The sequence below is a fragment of the Panthera onca genome, chromosome C2 (assembly GCF_046562875.1).
Source record: "Panthera onca isolate mPanOnc1 chromosome C2, mPanOnc1 haplotype 2, whole genome shotgun sequence".
Taxonomy (NCBI): domain Eukaryota; kingdom Metazoa; phylum Chordata; class Mammalia; order Carnivora; family Felidae; genus Panthera; species Panthera onca.
The window spans coordinates 123,300,448-123,317,407 of NC_138347.1; the positions used below are offsets into that span (position 1 = coordinate 123,300,448).

At 41.9% G+C, this 16,960-nt stretch overlaps 1 protein-coding gene across 2 annotated transcripts in view; it reads right to left on the minus strand.

The window, feature by feature from the left end:
* The window catches only part of CLSTN2 (calsyntenin 2), a 603,610-nt gene that overhangs the window by 382,847 nt on the left and 203,803 nt on the right, over positions 1 to 16,960 (minus strand). The window contains exon 1 of one of the 2 annotated variants that reach the window (XM_078432293.1): positions 15,287 to 15,406. The exons of the other annotated variant lie outside the window; for it this stretch is intronic. Coding sequence (XP_078288419.1) covers positions 15,287 to 15,338 — 52 coding nt within the window. The 5' untranslated portion in view covers positions 15,339 to 15,406. Of the gene's footprint in view, positions 1 to 15,286; positions 15,407 to 16,960 lie in introns of those variants that run through there. 2 annotated transcript variants of the gene reach the window in all.

A 16,960-nucleotide genomic window follows, 5' to 3' on the forward strand; every position in this document is an offset into this window, starting at 1 on the left:
TAGAAGGGAACTTCCTCAATCTGATAAAGAACTTTTGTAGAAAACCAAAGCTAACATCGTGCTTTATGGTTAAAGAGTAAATGCTCCCCTCCCAAGAGCAGAATGAGTACACAAGGATGTCCACTCTTACCTTGTACTGTACTATGCACATTGTACTGGAGGTTCTAACCCATTCAATAAGACAAGGAGAAAAATGAGATTGGAAATTAAAAAGTAAAATTGTCTTTACTTGCAGAGAACATGATCCTCAATGAAGCAAATTCTATGGAATCTATGAAAATGTTACTAGAACTAATAAGTGAGTTTAGGAAAATTACTGTATAATAAGTAAATACATAAAAAAGCAATTATATTTTTATGTACTAGCAGTAAACTATTGAAAATTTAAATAAAAGAGTTCCCATTTCTCCACATCCTCTCCAGCATCTATAGTGTCCTGATTTGTTCATTTTAGCCACTCTGACTGGCATGAGGTGGTATCTCAGTGTGGTTTTGATTTGTACTTCCCTGATGTTTATAGCAGCACTTTCAACAATAGCCAAATTATGGAAAGAGCCTAAATGCCCATCAACTGATGAATGGATAAAGAAATTGTGGTTTATATACACAATGGACTACTACTTGGCAATGAGAAAGAATGAAATATTCTCTTTGGAGCAACGTGGATGGAACTGGAGAGTGTTATACTATGTGAAATAAGTCACACAGAGAAAGACAGATACCGTATGCTTTCACTCTTATGTGGATCCTGAGAAACTTAACAGAAGACCATGGGGGAGGGTAAGGAAAAAAAAAAAGTTAGAGAGGGAGAGAGCCAAACCATAAGAGACTCTTAAAAACTGAGAATAAAGTGAGGGTTGATGGGGGGTGGGAGGGAGGGGAGGGTGAGTGATGGGCATTGAGGAGGGCACTTGTTGGAATGAGCACTGGGTGTAGTATGGAAACCAATTTGACAATAAATTCCATATAAAATAAAATAAAATAAAATAAAATAAAATAAAGAAAATTTAAATAAAAAATACTAATATGATAACATCAACAACCAACAGATACTTAGGAATAACTTTCAAAAAATACATGTAGGATCTGCACACACAAGATGCCAAGATATTGCTTAAAGAATTTAAAGAACACCCAGGGGTGCCTGGGTGGCTCAGTTGGTTGAGCGTCCGACTTTGGCTTAGGTCATGATCTCATGGTCCATGAGTGCGAGCCCCTCATCAGGCTCTGTGCTGACAGTTCAGAGCCTGGAGCTTGCTTTGCATTCTGTGTCTCCCTCTCTCTCTGCCCCTCTCCAGTTTGCGCTCTGTCTCTATCAAAAAATGAATAAATGTTTAAAAAAAAAGAATTTAAAGAACACCTGGAGCAGTCTTAATGGAGACAGACAGTGTTCATGGTTCAGTAGACTCAATATAATTAAACATAAATTTTACCCTAATTGATCAATGCACCCCAAATCAAAATAATAGGATTTTTTAAGGGATAAGCTAATTCTAAAATTTATATGAAAATTTAAATAACTGATATAGCCAAAACAATTTTGAAAAAGAAGGGCAAAGTTGGAGGACTCACACTACTCAATTTTAAAACTTATTATAAAGCTTCTCTAATCAAGTAGTATGGTATTAACATAAGATAGACCTACAGATCAACATAAAAAAAATTAAGAGTGCAGAAATAGACATACATGTGGTTAATTAATTTCTGACAAATTTTCTTTCCAAGAAAATTCAATGAAGAATGGTCTTTCGTTTATGCTTCTGGAAAAATTGGATATCCATATTTTAAAAAAAGAACTTCAATTCTACTGTACATGATACACAGAAATTATCTCTAAATGGATCATGGTCCTAAATGTAGGACTTAAAATTATGAAACTTTTAAAAGAGAGCATAAAAGAAAAGCTCAGTGTCCTTGGGTTAGGCAAAGATTTATTACAAGGGACAAAAAGAGCACTGAGTAAAAATAAAACTGATACATCAAACTTTACAAAAATTATACATTTATATTCTTTACTCTTCAGAAAATACTTTTTTGAAGCCATAGACTGTGAGGTAATATTTGAGAGACATATCTCACAAAGGACTTGTATCCAAAAACATATAAAGAACTCTTATAACTCAATAATGCGAAAAATAATCTGTAAAAAAAAAAGGCAAAAATTTGAACACACCTGTTACCTGAGGAGATAAGAACATGAAAGGATGCTCAACATTAATAGTTATCAAGGATGTGTAAGTTAAAGCCACAATTGGATGTCACCATACCACCACCTGAATGTTTAAAATAAGAGTGACAATACCAAGTTCTAATGAAGATGTGAAACAGTTGAAACTCTCATACACTGCTGGTATGAACGTAAAATAATACAGTTACTTGGGAAAATAGTTTAGCAATTTCTTATAAAATGACTCAGCAATTCCATTCCTAGGATCTACCCAAGAGAAATGAAAACATAAATTATCCAAAAAGACTTATATGCAAATGTTCAGAGAAACTGTATTCAGAATAGTGCCAAACTGGAAAATAAAATGGCCATCAACTAGTGAATGGATAAACAAATTGCAGTGTATCTATATAATGGACTCAGCAGTAAAAAGAAATCAACTACTGATCCATACAAGAAAATGACTGAATATCCAAAGCACTTCTCTGGTGAAATGAAGCGAAAGAAGCCAGACACAAAAGACTACATGCTATTTGATGCCATTCATATGACATTCTAGAAAATGCCAAAATATAAGGACAGATTATGGGTCAGCAGTTGCCAGGGTCTGGGGATGGGGTAGGGTTTGCTTGTACAGGGGACACAAGGGAAGTTCTAAATGATGGTACTGTTCTGTATCTTGATTGTTGTGGTGGTTATATTTCTGCATGCCTTTGGCAAAATTTAGCAATCTGCACATTTTAAAAGGTTGGATTTTATTATATGTATGTTATACATGTAATTTATAATGTGGTGTTAAATATGTGGTAAGAACAAACTTCTTACCATCAAGGGACCCTCAGACTGGAGAAAGACCTATGATAACCAGTATGGTAAGAGATAGAGAGGCAAAGGAAAAGCAGAGTGCTATAGAAAAAGAGAGGAGAAGCACTAATCCAGCCATGGTAATCCAGAATTACTTCCTAAAGACAGTAGAATCAAAGTCATAAGTAGTAGGAATTAAGCAGGGATAAAGGATGTGGGAGTCGCAGGCAGAGAAAACTGCCTGGGCAAAGACCAATGGTAAAAGCACCTGGTGCACCATAGGGGAACTGTAAATAGTTAGGTTTAGCTGAGAACAAAGTCTGAGGGGCAAGTCCAGCCAAGAGTCTGGACTGATAGATAGTATCTACATCACTCGGGGTTTATTGGCATGTACAGATTCTTCCAGAAGCCACTTCCAAATGCTACGTTCATGGGATACCAGAGAACCATCTTCTTTCCAGAAAGAAGCAATAGCTATTGATGCTTGTGCCTTGGCTGTTGTTCTTTACGCAATCTGTTCCCTCCCCTGACAACAGTTCTGCTTTTTTGTTCCAATAGACTGAGGCCAGTCAGCTCACACTTTACTCCCTTTGGATGTAACTTCAGAGGAACTGACTTTTTATCAGTTCTTCATAAGATAACATCCCTGTTTGCAACACAACTCTTTCTGAGGCTGAACTCTGTCATATCATGCCCCCTTAGGACTGCTTCTTGCCTCTGTCTTGCCTCTTTCCCATGCTGTTTCAGCATCTGGAAAAATGCCTGTGTCTTTGCACTCATACAGAGGAAACACCAGTGTGATATTTCTGCTCCATTTACAGAGAAATTAGGTCTTGCCACCCAATGTGTCTTTAACTAGAGTGCAGATGCATTCTCAGGAGCACTCCTTGCCTCCCTCTCCTTGCTTCCACCTCTGAAAAAGTGCATTAACACTCAATCTAAGCAGCGGGACCAAGCAGCTGTTGATTTATCCTTTGAATCTTTCTATTCTCATCCTAAAGTTGACCCTCAGAACTCCAATGCTTCCCTCTGTTAGTAAAATAAAAACACTATACTGATTACAAAGTGCTCTAGAGAAGATAACTTATATCCCAGGTCATTCTTGTAGTCAGACTGGTCTTTTGCCTGTGATGTGCAACTTCCCCTTTCTGACTAGGTGCCCTGGTGGAGGTGTTTAGAAAGAGTGGATATCCATCCCAATGGGAAATCAATGAGTGGGGTAGGCTGGGCCAACTGGTTGGACCTTTCAACTTTTATTTAGGTGGCAGGCCCAGAACCTATAATTTATTTGGTGCTAGACACTTGAGATAAAAGTTCATGTGGAGTTGGGGCTTGTATTCATGTAATGATCACTCAAAGTTTAGGGGGAGCTGAGAAGCCATTAAAATGAGAGAAAGCTACCAGGAGACAGGATTTGGGAGCCAAGAAGCAGAGAGAAGAGAAGCACCCCAAGCAGCTGTAGGAAGTACAGAGTTTGATCGCCCACTCTGGTTTTCCAATAGATGTCCTGTTCAACCTGCTGTGGAGTGGTTGAGGTTGCCAACTGGACTCATTGGCTTGCTGTGGGGGGTCTGAAGTTGTCAAATGAAACCTTTCAATTTTTCTGCCAAGGCACCAATTTTTTTTTTGTATTTGTAATAGTTTGAGCCGGGTATCTATTGTTATAATAAAATGATTTCTAATTATAATAATTGTAATAGCATTTTAAAAAGTGTTTTTATTCCTAATTCCAAAGTGTGGGTAGGACAGGGCCCCTGTCCAGGTGAGAGGTCAGCCTGCCTACAGGCAAATCGGACCCTGCACTTGCTTGCTTATGATCCATCAGTAGTAATCCTGCCTTCAACTAGCAGATCAGAGGAAGCTCCCCAAAGGTACCAGCTCCCTGATTACCCACATCTTTACCCTCATTGTGCCATCTACTCCTCGCCTCTTTCTTTCTCCTGACTCCTGCTTGTGCATCCTTCCACATTCACCTCCAGCCCCACCTCCTCCAATTGTCCTCCTCTGCACCCACGTCACCCTGTACCACCTGATCTCATGCTACAAGTCCACTGCATCGCCATTAGCTGTTTCCCTACCCCTCTTTACCTGCCCTCTTCAGGGAAGAGTCATGATGATATCCACAGGACCTAACACAGTGCCCAGCACATTGGTAAATGAGGTGAGCACACCTCTGCCTTGTTGGCACCTCCAATGCCTGAAGCAATTAGCAGCACTGTGCTTCCAATGAGCAGGTATTTCTACATCACCCAAATAGAAAGAGGGTGTGCCTCCCAAATCATAAGGTGACATTTGCCATCACTTAATTAGAGGCAATGAATCTTTCTTGCTAGAGGTACCAATTAGAGAGTTTTAAATACAAATCCCATGTGTGTGACTCATACATGCAAATATTCACAGAAGATGAGAGTTAAATTTCACTGCTTTAATTGGGTTTAAAAAGCATTTGAAAAGAAGATGACTGAGTTGTTAATCTGTAACTGCTTGATAGGTGCTTCAGTGGGGGCAACATGTTGCTTTCCTTCCCTTCCTATCTCCTTTCCTTATATCCATTGATCAATCCACTTACATACCATTCCTATTTTTTCTTCCCTTCTGTCATTTTCCACTCATGAATACTCATTTGTTTGGAGTGTGGTTTCTCTTAAAGTCTTTACTCCAGCCTGGGTACGAACCACATTCCATTATCCCATTGGGTAGTGGCATGTGAGCCAGGAGCAAAGCTAGGGAGAAATGTGCACTGGACGATTGTGTAATCTTACAAAAGTGAGTTTTAGCTGTCTCTGAATAAGCCATCTGGACAAAGCCAACTGCCCAAAGCTTGCCCTAAGACAAAGTTCAAGATTGGGCGCAAGGGGTACTGGGTTTCATGTCATAGTTCTGACACCATGTAACCAACAGGATGTCTTAGGCAAGTCTTTCAATCTTCCCAGACCTCTGCTCCCTCTCCTTTATAAAATGTAGGCAATACCAATTCCGCAGGGTTACTGGGAGGAAGACAAAACGAGACCCAGGGTCAGAGCTGACTCAGTGACCAGCATGTTGTATGTCCACAGTAAAGTCCCTTTAATCCTGAAGCTCAACACCCACGGGCTGGGGTTAGGACCCACATGGGACCCAGTGTACCCCAGCTCGACAGTGTTCAAGTTACCCAATAAACTTATTGGTGGGCTAAAGACCTAAGAGAATTTCCAGGGTATGGGGAAATTGGATTAAGTCTGTGAAGAAGACTGAGAGCCACTCAAAAGGATCCTTTGGAACAGGAAGAAGGGCAGGGGGAGGCAGGGATTGTGATAGTATAATGTTCCCATTCAGCTGCTAGAGCCAACTCATTTTTCCACACAAAATGTCTTACCTTCCGAACAAAATGATTGCTACAGCTTTAATTTCCCAACAGTGTTATTCCTTCAGTATCTCATACTTCACTACTTTTTAAACATCTTTAACCCCCAAAATCAGCCCTTCACTTACTTTGCAGTTTATGCTACTAAATGTTAATTGTCTAAAACTCTTCCTGTAATTACCATTGCTCAACATAATCAGGAATTGCTACTATGTGACCGGCTCTATTGCTGTAATCTCATTAAATCCTTACAACCATCCCTGTGAGAGGAAAGTACAGACTCCATTTCATGGGTGAGGTTATGGAGGTTCCGAGTGCTTAAATCAGTCAAGTCAAGTGCTTAAATGGTCCCTAATGGAGGAACTGAGAGTCCCACCCCAACGGGTTATTCTTCCCCCTGCCCAGAGGTCAATGCAACAGCACATTTGTTTCCATCTCCTGTGGGTCCAGCCTTGGATCAAGTGCCCTGGGGGAGCACAAAGGGACAAAATAGCCAAGAATGAAATCGATGGGACAACAATCAGGGTTCTCCAGAGAAACAGAACCAATAGGAGATAGAAAGAGATAGATAAATACATGTACATATACATAACACGCATATGTGTGTATACATGTCTGTATGTGTATATGTGCATATATAAAAGGACTAGCTTGCACGATTATGGGGGCTGGCAAATCTGAAATCTATGGGGCAGGTCTGCAGGCTGAAAGCTCAGGCAGGAGTTGAGGCTACAGTCTTGACAAAGAATTTCTTCTTCTCTGGGAAAACTCAGTTTTTGCTCTTAAAGCCTTTTGACTGATTGTATGAGGTGCACCCACATTATTGAGGGTAATCTCCTTTACTTAAAACCAATTGATTGTAGATGTTAGCCACATTTCCAAAATACCTTCATAGCAACACCCAGATTAGTGTTTCATTGAATAACTAGATACTATAACCTAGCCAAATAGACACAGAAAACTAACCATCACACTCACTGAATAATTTTTTAAAATGTTATATTCAAAAATGAGGGAAAGGATTTGATGTGACAGTGTAAATTCCTTTTAACCTCAGATAGAAACACCATATTTTTGTTTCTCTACTGTCAAACTAATAAATAAAACCTTTGTGGCTTATGATATCAACTTTGTTCCAGAGGATAGGAAATGTGTGATACATTTTTATTGCAAATTCCATTTCATGCCTTAGATTCCAAGATGTTCAGAACAATGAATGGCAATTATCTGGTTTAGAGTATATTCACTGCAAAATGCCCATCTGCTTCTCATTGCTTCCAAAAGAAAGCACTGGCAGGCCAATCTCACTTCTTATTTATGTGGACTATCTGGCTCCTTTCTGGCAAGTTGTGGGATATTGATAGTAGAGGACAAGGAAAAAGAAAAAAAAGCCTCCCCTCCACCACTACCAAATACATGATCCTAATAAAGCTGCAAGCTAAATACCTTAGGTCACCCTCATGATCAGCCCTGAGTGGCAGGGTTTCAGACAGGGTTGTTCCATTTGCAATTAAATGTCTACAGTATCACCTGCTCAGCTCAGCTCAGGCCAGTGACTCAGGTAAGTATTCACTGAGCCTCCCCTTTCCCTCCACCCATGAGGACGCACACAAGACTGAATAATGTCTTTTTGTGCTCCCATAGCCCCATCCCTATCCTTAGCACAGTAAGTACTATACCGGGCTGTAAATATCCTTTGTGTCTTTCCTCTAGCCGATGGTGGGGAAAGATGCTGGGTTTTCCGTGTCTGTATCTCTAACCCTAGTACAGCAGTTCTCAAAGTACAGCCCAGGAACTCTTGGGTGTCCCTAAGACCCTTGAGGTTTCACAAAGTCAAAACTATATTCATAAAAGTACTGAGATACTATTTGATTCCTTTGCTCTCATTCCCTATGGAATTTTCCAGAGGTTATATAACATGATACCACAACAGATTAAATGCAGAAGCAGATAAGAGAATTCAGCTCTCTTCTATTAAGTCAGACAGTTGCAAAACTATAAAACAATAGCACTCTCTTCACTATTTTTTTACTTTGGATAACATAGTTGTTTTTAAGAGAAAGTATTTTTGTCAATATCATATGGGTTTATTATTATTTTAACTGAATCAATAAAAGCATATTTTAAATTGTATCAGCTGTAATTAATAATGTAATAAACAGCTATAGGCATAATCCACAAAAACATGAACTCTTTGGGATTTTCAATGATATGAGTATTAAAGTGTTTTGAGACCAAATTTGCTCTATGACCTGGCAAAGGACTCACAGCATAATACTCACTCTTTACGTATAAATAAAAAGAACAGATGTGAATGGAGAAGACAGAGGAGAGAGAGAACAAGGATATAGAGGAGAGGGAGAGAAAGAAAAGATATCTAAAGTTGTCAAGGCGAGATTCACATAATCAATTCTTAGATTCAACTCAGTTGGAGGAAAGTTGATCAATATAGTGACAAGATCAGTCCTTTCTCTGGTTCTGGATGTGAAAGAAAAGCAACTGGTTGACTGAACTGCTTGCACACCAATTGTTGCTATACCGGGCAGAGAACAGAGCTTCAGATTCTTTTGGAAAAAGCAAGAGAAGCATCTTCTCTTGCTGTATGAACTTGAACGCATGCTGTCAAGAGAACAATTGTCTGAAATCACAGTCCTTATATCTCTTGCAACCTGGTTGGAGAAGCCGCCATAAAAAGAAACAAACTTCATAAATCATTCCTGCAAAAGGCATCAAAGGTTAAAAGCATCGTGATGAATTTCTGAAATAAATCTGTACTCTGAATTTTCAGAGTGTTTGAGAGGCAACCAGTGTGTCTCAAAAGAGAAATCATGATCTTAGCGATTTTAAAGGGTAACTCCACTGTTAAAGGTGTCAATTTCTCCTAGCGGTAAATAGAACAGGTATTTGCCAGCTAGAAGAGTCTCCCAATGCTTACTTAAGGCATCCTTCCCAAAAGAGATGGGTGAGATCCCTGGTCTCCTGGGTGCTGTGGAAGCGGGGGAGCATGGCACATGGTGGGTAGTCAACACATGTGTGTTAAAAGCTCAATGAATGAATACGCTCTTTCTGCTTGTGTCAATTATCTTATGAAGACCCCATGCACAATGTTGCTTCCCCAAATATAAATTCTCTTAACCAACATTTCTGGTTTGGACATATTTACTTCTGAATAACGTTTGATCGATCAAGAGAATGCTGGTTTCCACATATACCAACACTACTTCTGGGGATAACTGAACAAGGAAGAAACAAGGAAAAGAAAAACAAAGAGAAAAGATGGACAAGGTCTATAAAGGAAATTGGCAGAAGATAAACAATGGTCTGGAGCAGTGCAGCATGTTATAAGAAGAATTACATGGAATTGAGTAGGTCACAGGAGGAAAAGTAACTCCTATCTTATGGAATCACATTGTCACAGGACATTTGGATGAGAAAGAAGACATGCATATTATCTGCAACAAAATACAAATGCACTACCAATGAACTGATTTAGGGTTGGGAGAGGCTAAAAGATTCTTAGGAACACAGAATGATAAATGGAATTAATTATGCAGAGCTCATTATATTGAATTTAAGATGGGTATCATGCCACTGATAGTGGATTATTTGGTGTCCTATATATTAGCAAAAATTGAGACATTTATAAAGACAGTTACATGTTAATTCTCAACATCATTTTCTCATTTTTTTTTATAAGGATTGATTGGATTTCTCAACAGTGATGCTTCCTCCCATTGGACATTTTTCCAGGAACTCACTCTACTTCACAAAGGACATGAGCAAGCCCTCCCTTGCTGCCCAGAGTCCTGGTCTCTTCTGATGTCAGCAGGACATGTCAGTCCAGGCCCTCAAAAAAATGAAAACAAAAAACCAAGATGGGATTAAACATGCAAGGATTTTACAAGGGAAAATACTTGAATGAGGGAAAAGTGGAAAAGGGAAGAGGAGGCTGGACATGATTTCAGACCTTAATGCAAGCTTAAGTCCCATGCAGGAGAAAAGAGAAGACTGGGTGAAGGAGTCTTATTCTGTCATGAAATCTAAGTGGAACTTGATAAAGCTGAGGCCCTAGGCCATCTTCATCTCAGAGCCAGCAGTCAAACAGATCCCATGTCTCCCAGGAGTAAGTTTGTCCCAGGATCCTCCAGTATCCCCACACTCAGTCATTGGCTGGAAACAGCCTATGGAAGGCATGGTCTCAGAGCCAAGATGTCTCAACACCTAGCAGCTGGGGCCCTCATTAATTGCCCTGTGGCTGGAAGTTTAGGAGACACTTTCTCTTGACTGCCAGGCACACAAGGTGCCTGATCGTGCTTTCAGCCCCCACAGAGTGAACTTTAAAAAAAAATTCTCTCATTTATTTATTCACTTAGTCATTCAATAACTTTATTTATTCATTCAATATATACTTACTTAGAACCTATGATGTACAGAGCTCTATTCTAGGCATGAACAATGAAACTGAGGAGAAGTATATTCCTAGAAATATCTGGGGTTTGTTGACATAGGTAAAATGTAATTAGGACATCTTGGAACAAGTGGACAGAACCTCTCTTCTCATGTCCATGAGGGGCATGGGTAATCAATACCACTGAGTCTGGGCATGACCTCAGACTCTTTCCCAACACAATGTTTTTAGCAAACTCTATAAATCAATAAAAGCAAATCTAATCAATAAGATGAAACTCATTTGCCAACTCTCTGCTAGGAGAAGTAATGGATAATGAATGGGGGAGCTACAGAATGCAAAGAACATTATATATCCAGCCTATGTATCTATGCTGAGAAGGTAGGACAAGACAAAGGTAAATAAGATTGTCTCCAGGAGGGTTGGTATTAAATCTGTTCTAAGAAAAGAGAAAGAAAAAGCATGGATAAGGATATAAAATCAGCTTCTTACTCTTATATCTCAGGCCTAACAATTTTGGAAATTGTTTTTGAGACAAATCATAATCATAGTACAGTGAGCCTTCATGCCTCTGTCCCAGAATTTTGGAATCCCTTGACTTACTAGTTATTCCATGACTGTGAGAATCATTGATAATGGGCACTCAGCAAATGCGTAATGAATTAGATTGAAGGTATGTTTGCACGGTGGTCATTTAGCTATTATCCTCTAGGGTTTTCCAATGCACAATGCAAAGAGAATTCCTAGGCATACTCAGGGTGCCCTAGACCCAGCCTCTGGCTTTGGAAGAAAGCAAGGAATTAAGCTTTTGAATCTGAGTTGCATGCTCTTTTCTTAAAGATGAGTCCCTGACCAGGTATAATTTATCATTCCCATTCAAATGTTCAGGAAACCCTCACCTCTGGCTGCCACTTGGGAATAGGAGGCAACTTCTGATTTCCCTCCCAGGCCTGTTCCTCCCCTCAGAAAATGGTACCATTATTGCTATTCAAGCAAAAACCCCAGGAGGCACTTTGATTCCTGCCTTTCACCAACCAACAGTCCTTCTTTGTCCACACTAACCAATCAGTAGGTTCTGCCATTTCTATACCAACATAAGAGAATGTGGGACTTCTCTTCTCCCACCTGCCAATCTCCCATCCCCAGTCAATACCATATCTTGATTAAATTCACAAAGAACCCTCCAACTTGCCTCCATGTTTTCACCCTTGTCCCCTACAATCCTTTTTCCACAGAGTTTCTAGAGTGATGATTTCAAAATGCAAATCTGATAATAAAGCAGGCCATGGGCATCTCTGCTTAGAGCCTCTCAAGGCTACCCACCACACTTAAGACAAAATTTGAACTTCTTCCTATAGTCTAGAAGATCCATTCCTGATTCATCTCCCACCACTTTTCCTCACCCACTCTGCCCCAGCCACAGTGGTTTCCCTTTTGCTCCTCAGATTTACCAAGCTCAGCCCTAGCTTGAGGTATCTGTACCAGCTGTTCCCTCTGCCTGAACTCTTTTCCCACTATGAGATGACTAGTCCCTTCTCATCATTCAGCCCTCAGCTTAGACCTCAAATAAACCCTCCCAGAAGACCTCAAAATATCTTCTCACTGAAGTATCTTCTCACCGCCCAACTCATCCTATCACACCTTGATTCTTTGCATTATAATGATCACACCTGAAATTACCCTTTGTAACTCTTGACTTTTTCATGGTCTATCAGCCCCCTTTGGAATAGAAACCCTGAGAGTAGAGGCTTTATCTGTTTTGTCCATCACTGTTTCTCCACAGCTGAGACAGTGTTTGGCCCATGGAAGGCACCAGTAAATACGTGCTGGGTCAGTAAATGAACTAGCACCCATCCTAACTATCAGTGGGATCAGAAAAATGTCTTTCTGACACCAGCCCCTTTCTTCCTGTAAATCCCTTCTTTACATGGGAAGCCCCATGTCCACCATGATGTTTCTCTCATCTCCCATGCTGCCATCACTCTCCTCTGTTCCTCCCTCCCTATTGTCCCCAAGGCACCAGTGATGGATCATGCTCAGACACTCTCCATTTCAAGGCTCCCATTTCCTGCAAAGAGAATCTGAGAACTTTCAATGTCTTTTAGCCTCCAAAGGATGAGGCTCTCCAAGAAGGAATTCAGGGATGAGGTAATGATTTTGAAATTGGTCTATTTGATTTACCTGTGCCTTGATTTGTTAATCTCATCCCTGCCCCGCCCTGGCCCCTGGCCCCACAAACACACACAGGTACACTCAGGCCCCATAGCTCTTTCCATAGCATCCATGGTCTGAGCTGGTGGAGACCAGTTAGCAGAGCCTACCTCAGCACTGTAGAGGGGAGCTCTCTGTTTACCGCTGCTGGGCAGAATGCTGAAGCTCCAAGCCAGAGCTCTTGACAAATTCCTACCACAGGTAGGTGACTCTAGCCCTAAGGAGTGACACAGTCAAAGGCAGAGCATCCCCATGCTTTTATGTAGGGTGATTTGTTTTTTTTAACTGCCTGGCAGCACCCTGTATTCACCGTGCCAATGAGTGCACCTGCTCCTCTACCCCCATGTCTTCATGAAACAGCCTCTGCCTACACAGTCTGAGCAACAGGGACCAGAAATGAAGCTGAGAGGAGCATACAGGGGACAAGGTGCCAGGACCTTTTCTCTCAACAGTGTAAGCTGGAACCTCATCTTCTCTTCTACAGGAGTTTAACAAGCCCCACACCGTGTTCTGGCATGCGATTCTAAAATCCTCACAAAGCAAGCTCTCTGAGACACTACATAAACCAGGCAGGCACCCAAGCTCCACAGCCAATGTGGCTCCAGTCACAGGTAGTTCAGGCCTCCTTTGGGAACATTTGAGCTGAAGTTAGTGCATGTGGGGACAAATCTTGGCTTCAGGGCCTGTCCCCAGGGCTTGTGCATAACAGGCTCTCCGGAGGTATCTCTCGGATTCATGAAGCATTTATGTCTTGGAGATGTGGATTATGTCCAACTTGACTGAGTAAGGAATGGGAGAAAATGGGATTTCCTAAAGCATAAGGGAAGGGAATTAGCTGTAAAGCAAACCTGTATGAAATGGGGGCTGCTTACTCAAGGGCGTTGGGGGAGAGGGAGGCAGTAGCTTCATCTCACAGAAAGTAACTTGCAAAATGGCTTCCACCCACAAATAAGACCAGGCTAATGGAATGTGAATTCCCACTGCTCATGTACACAGTGTAGTGCACAAGAAACAATTTCACTTAAGAAATATTTACTTAATGAGTAACTATGATAAGTGGGGAGGGGCTAGGCTAGGTGTTGGAGATACAGCACTACGTAATTACACTAGTAATTTGGGTAAATGCTAAAAAAAAAAGTATAAGATGTTATGAGGATATATGTCAGAGGGAAGTGACCTATGTGGGAGTGCTGGGAGGGACCACCATTCAAAAGTGACATAGGGGGCGCCCCTGGGTGGCTCAGTCGGTTAAGCATCCGACTTCAGCTCAGGTCGTGATCTCATGGTCTGTGAGTTGGAGCCCTGCATCAGGCTCTGTGCTGACAGCTCAGAGCCTGGAGTCTGTTTCAGATTCTGTGTCTTTCTCTCTCTCTCTGCCCCTCCTCCACTCATGCTCTGTCTCTGTCTCTTAATAATAAATAAACATTAAAAAAATTTTTTTTTTAAGTGACATAGGTAAACTGAGACCTGAAAGCTGAGAGGGATGGAAGGACATTCCAGAAGAGAGAACAGCATGGGAAGAGACTCTGAGAGAGACCCAAGTGTGGTCCACTGGACAAAGAAGTATAGAATTAGTGTGTGTGATGGGGAGACAGGGGATGGCTTCATGCTCGGAGAAGCTCCCAACAACGTAAGAAATTGAAAAGAGGATTCGGAATTCTAACTGTGTAACTGGAGAGCTCAGATACAGTTTTGCAGCAACTTCAGAGGAAGAGGAAGTCAATAATGAACCTACTTTTGCAGGCATTCAGGAGGTGGGGCTGGACCTCAGCCAGGTCTTGCATGATGAGCTAGGTAGGCAAAGAGATGAGGAAAGATCCAAACCTAGATATCCACCTCGACTCCTCCCTCTCCCATCTGTTAATCTGTCCTTTACCTTGTATACATATCATCCCTCCTATAAATGTCTCTTGGGTTTCTGCTTTCCATGCCCACTGACCAGGCCAAGCCCCGCCCCCCGTCCCTGCCCGTGGAAGTGTTTGTGGCAATTGCCTCCAATCATCTCTCATATTGCACCCTCCAAGGCATCCTCGCTGCTGCAGGCAGAGTAGCCTCTACAACACAATTTGGACCACACCTGTTCCCCTCCTTCCAGCAGCCCCCATCACCCTGGATATAAAGATCACACTCAGCCTGGCACACAGGCTTTTCACTTCATAATTCCACTTGCCTTTGGCCCCCACTTATTGCCTCGTCTCCTCTGACACCTTACGTTTCCTGGGTTTGCCTTGCTCTCTCTCCAGCCCTGCCTTACACTTCTCACCCACCATTTTCTAGGGCCTCTTCCTACACGACCTTATTTTATGGGCCAAGAGTATCCCCAAGCCCCTTATTTTCAGCTGCAGCCACTCACAGGTCTCTTCTGCACACGCTGATAGGCAAATTCTCCTGAATTTGATCTCCATCTGATCTTCTGAGACCAAGCTGGTAAATGTTGCCCAAGCACTTATTGAGCATGTGCTGTGTCTCCAGGCCCGTGTCTACCACCAAGAGAGGCACAGGGGCAGACACAGGCCTTGCATTCATCACAATCTTATGTCAGCGACATCACCACCAGGAAGGAGGCCCTTTTTAAGAAGGAGCAGGAGATGCTGTGTAAATAAAACTAGATCAGTATTGTATGCTTGACCCTACTGTTGCCATTCTTTTGTTGTTGTCATTAAAGCTGTCTATGGGTTCAGCCCCTATACTCTATGCTAGGGCTGAATCATACCATGTTGTCACAAGTTGGATTTCCTAGGAAGCAGACTCTAAGACGGTGTAGTATGTAGGATGTTTCTTTAGGAGCGCCCTTGCTATCAACAGCCGTAGAAGAGAAGAGGATGCAGGAAGGGCAGTGGAGGAAGGGAAGCTGTGATGCTCTAGAGTTTGAAAGGCTCTTTCCAAGTTGTACTCGGTTGGTCTCAGATGGATGAGCCTTTACACCCTTGAATTCATCAGTCCCTGTATGGGGTGCCCTCAGGAAGGGGGTTAACTTTGGGCAACGTGCCCCCCTGCAGCCGCAGCAAGGCTGAAGGAGCTGACAGCTGAAAGCTGTTTCTGCCAAGAATTCTCCCAGCAGCTGGGGCAACTGGTACTTTATTGAAGGGGCGTTTAGGTGGCACATTGCAGGATTGACACACAGCCGCTTTCAAAGTTTCCTTTTGAAAACTTACGAGGACCCAAGATGTAGATATCATCTCCATTTTACAGACGAGAAAATGAGGCATGGAGAGAGTATCATGTGCCCAAAGCTGCACAGCTGGATTTGAACTCAGTTCTGGTTTCACAGCTTCTGCTTGTGTCACTGTTAATGTTCATTCCTTCCAAGTAAGTGGGTAAGGGTTTAACCGTGTGCCCTCACCTACCATAGCCTGAACACACAGTAGACCATGAGTACCTGCTCTTCACGAAAATAACCGGTAGATCAAAAGGTGGAAGCAGTATGCTCATGTCAGTCTGGGGGTGAAGGAGGGTGCCACCATGTGTACCCACTCACCTGTACCCACTTTGTTACTGGCACAGTGCCTCATCCTCGGCCACATTAAGGAGATGGCACCAAGGCTAGGTCTCGTGGATGAGGTTTTCTAACTTAACAAATAAAAATACAGGATACCCAGTTAAACTGGATGCTCAAATAGACAATCAATGATTGTTCTAATATTAAGTACGCCCATACAATATTTGGGACGTGCTCCTACTAAAAAGTCATTTATTATTTAGCTGACACTCAAATTAGCCCTGTGCCTGGTATTGTATCTGGCAACCCTACTCAGGGTGAAGTGGAATCCCTATCCTCAGGATGACTTCAGTGACACAAAATTTCCTCGGGCCACTCTTTCTCAGTCTGAAATCCATTTTCCTGCACCCAAAGTTTCTCACTGCACCATTAAAGCTCATGTTTATTGTGCCAGCACCCCAGCGAGAGTGGACCCATGAGCTACACTTATTCACCCTCAGGACATTACTGAGAGCAGGTTTTGGGGAATGTGCACAAGAGAGCAGAGATGGAGTCGAGGGATGGCCAGAAGCAGACACTAAGCGGGTG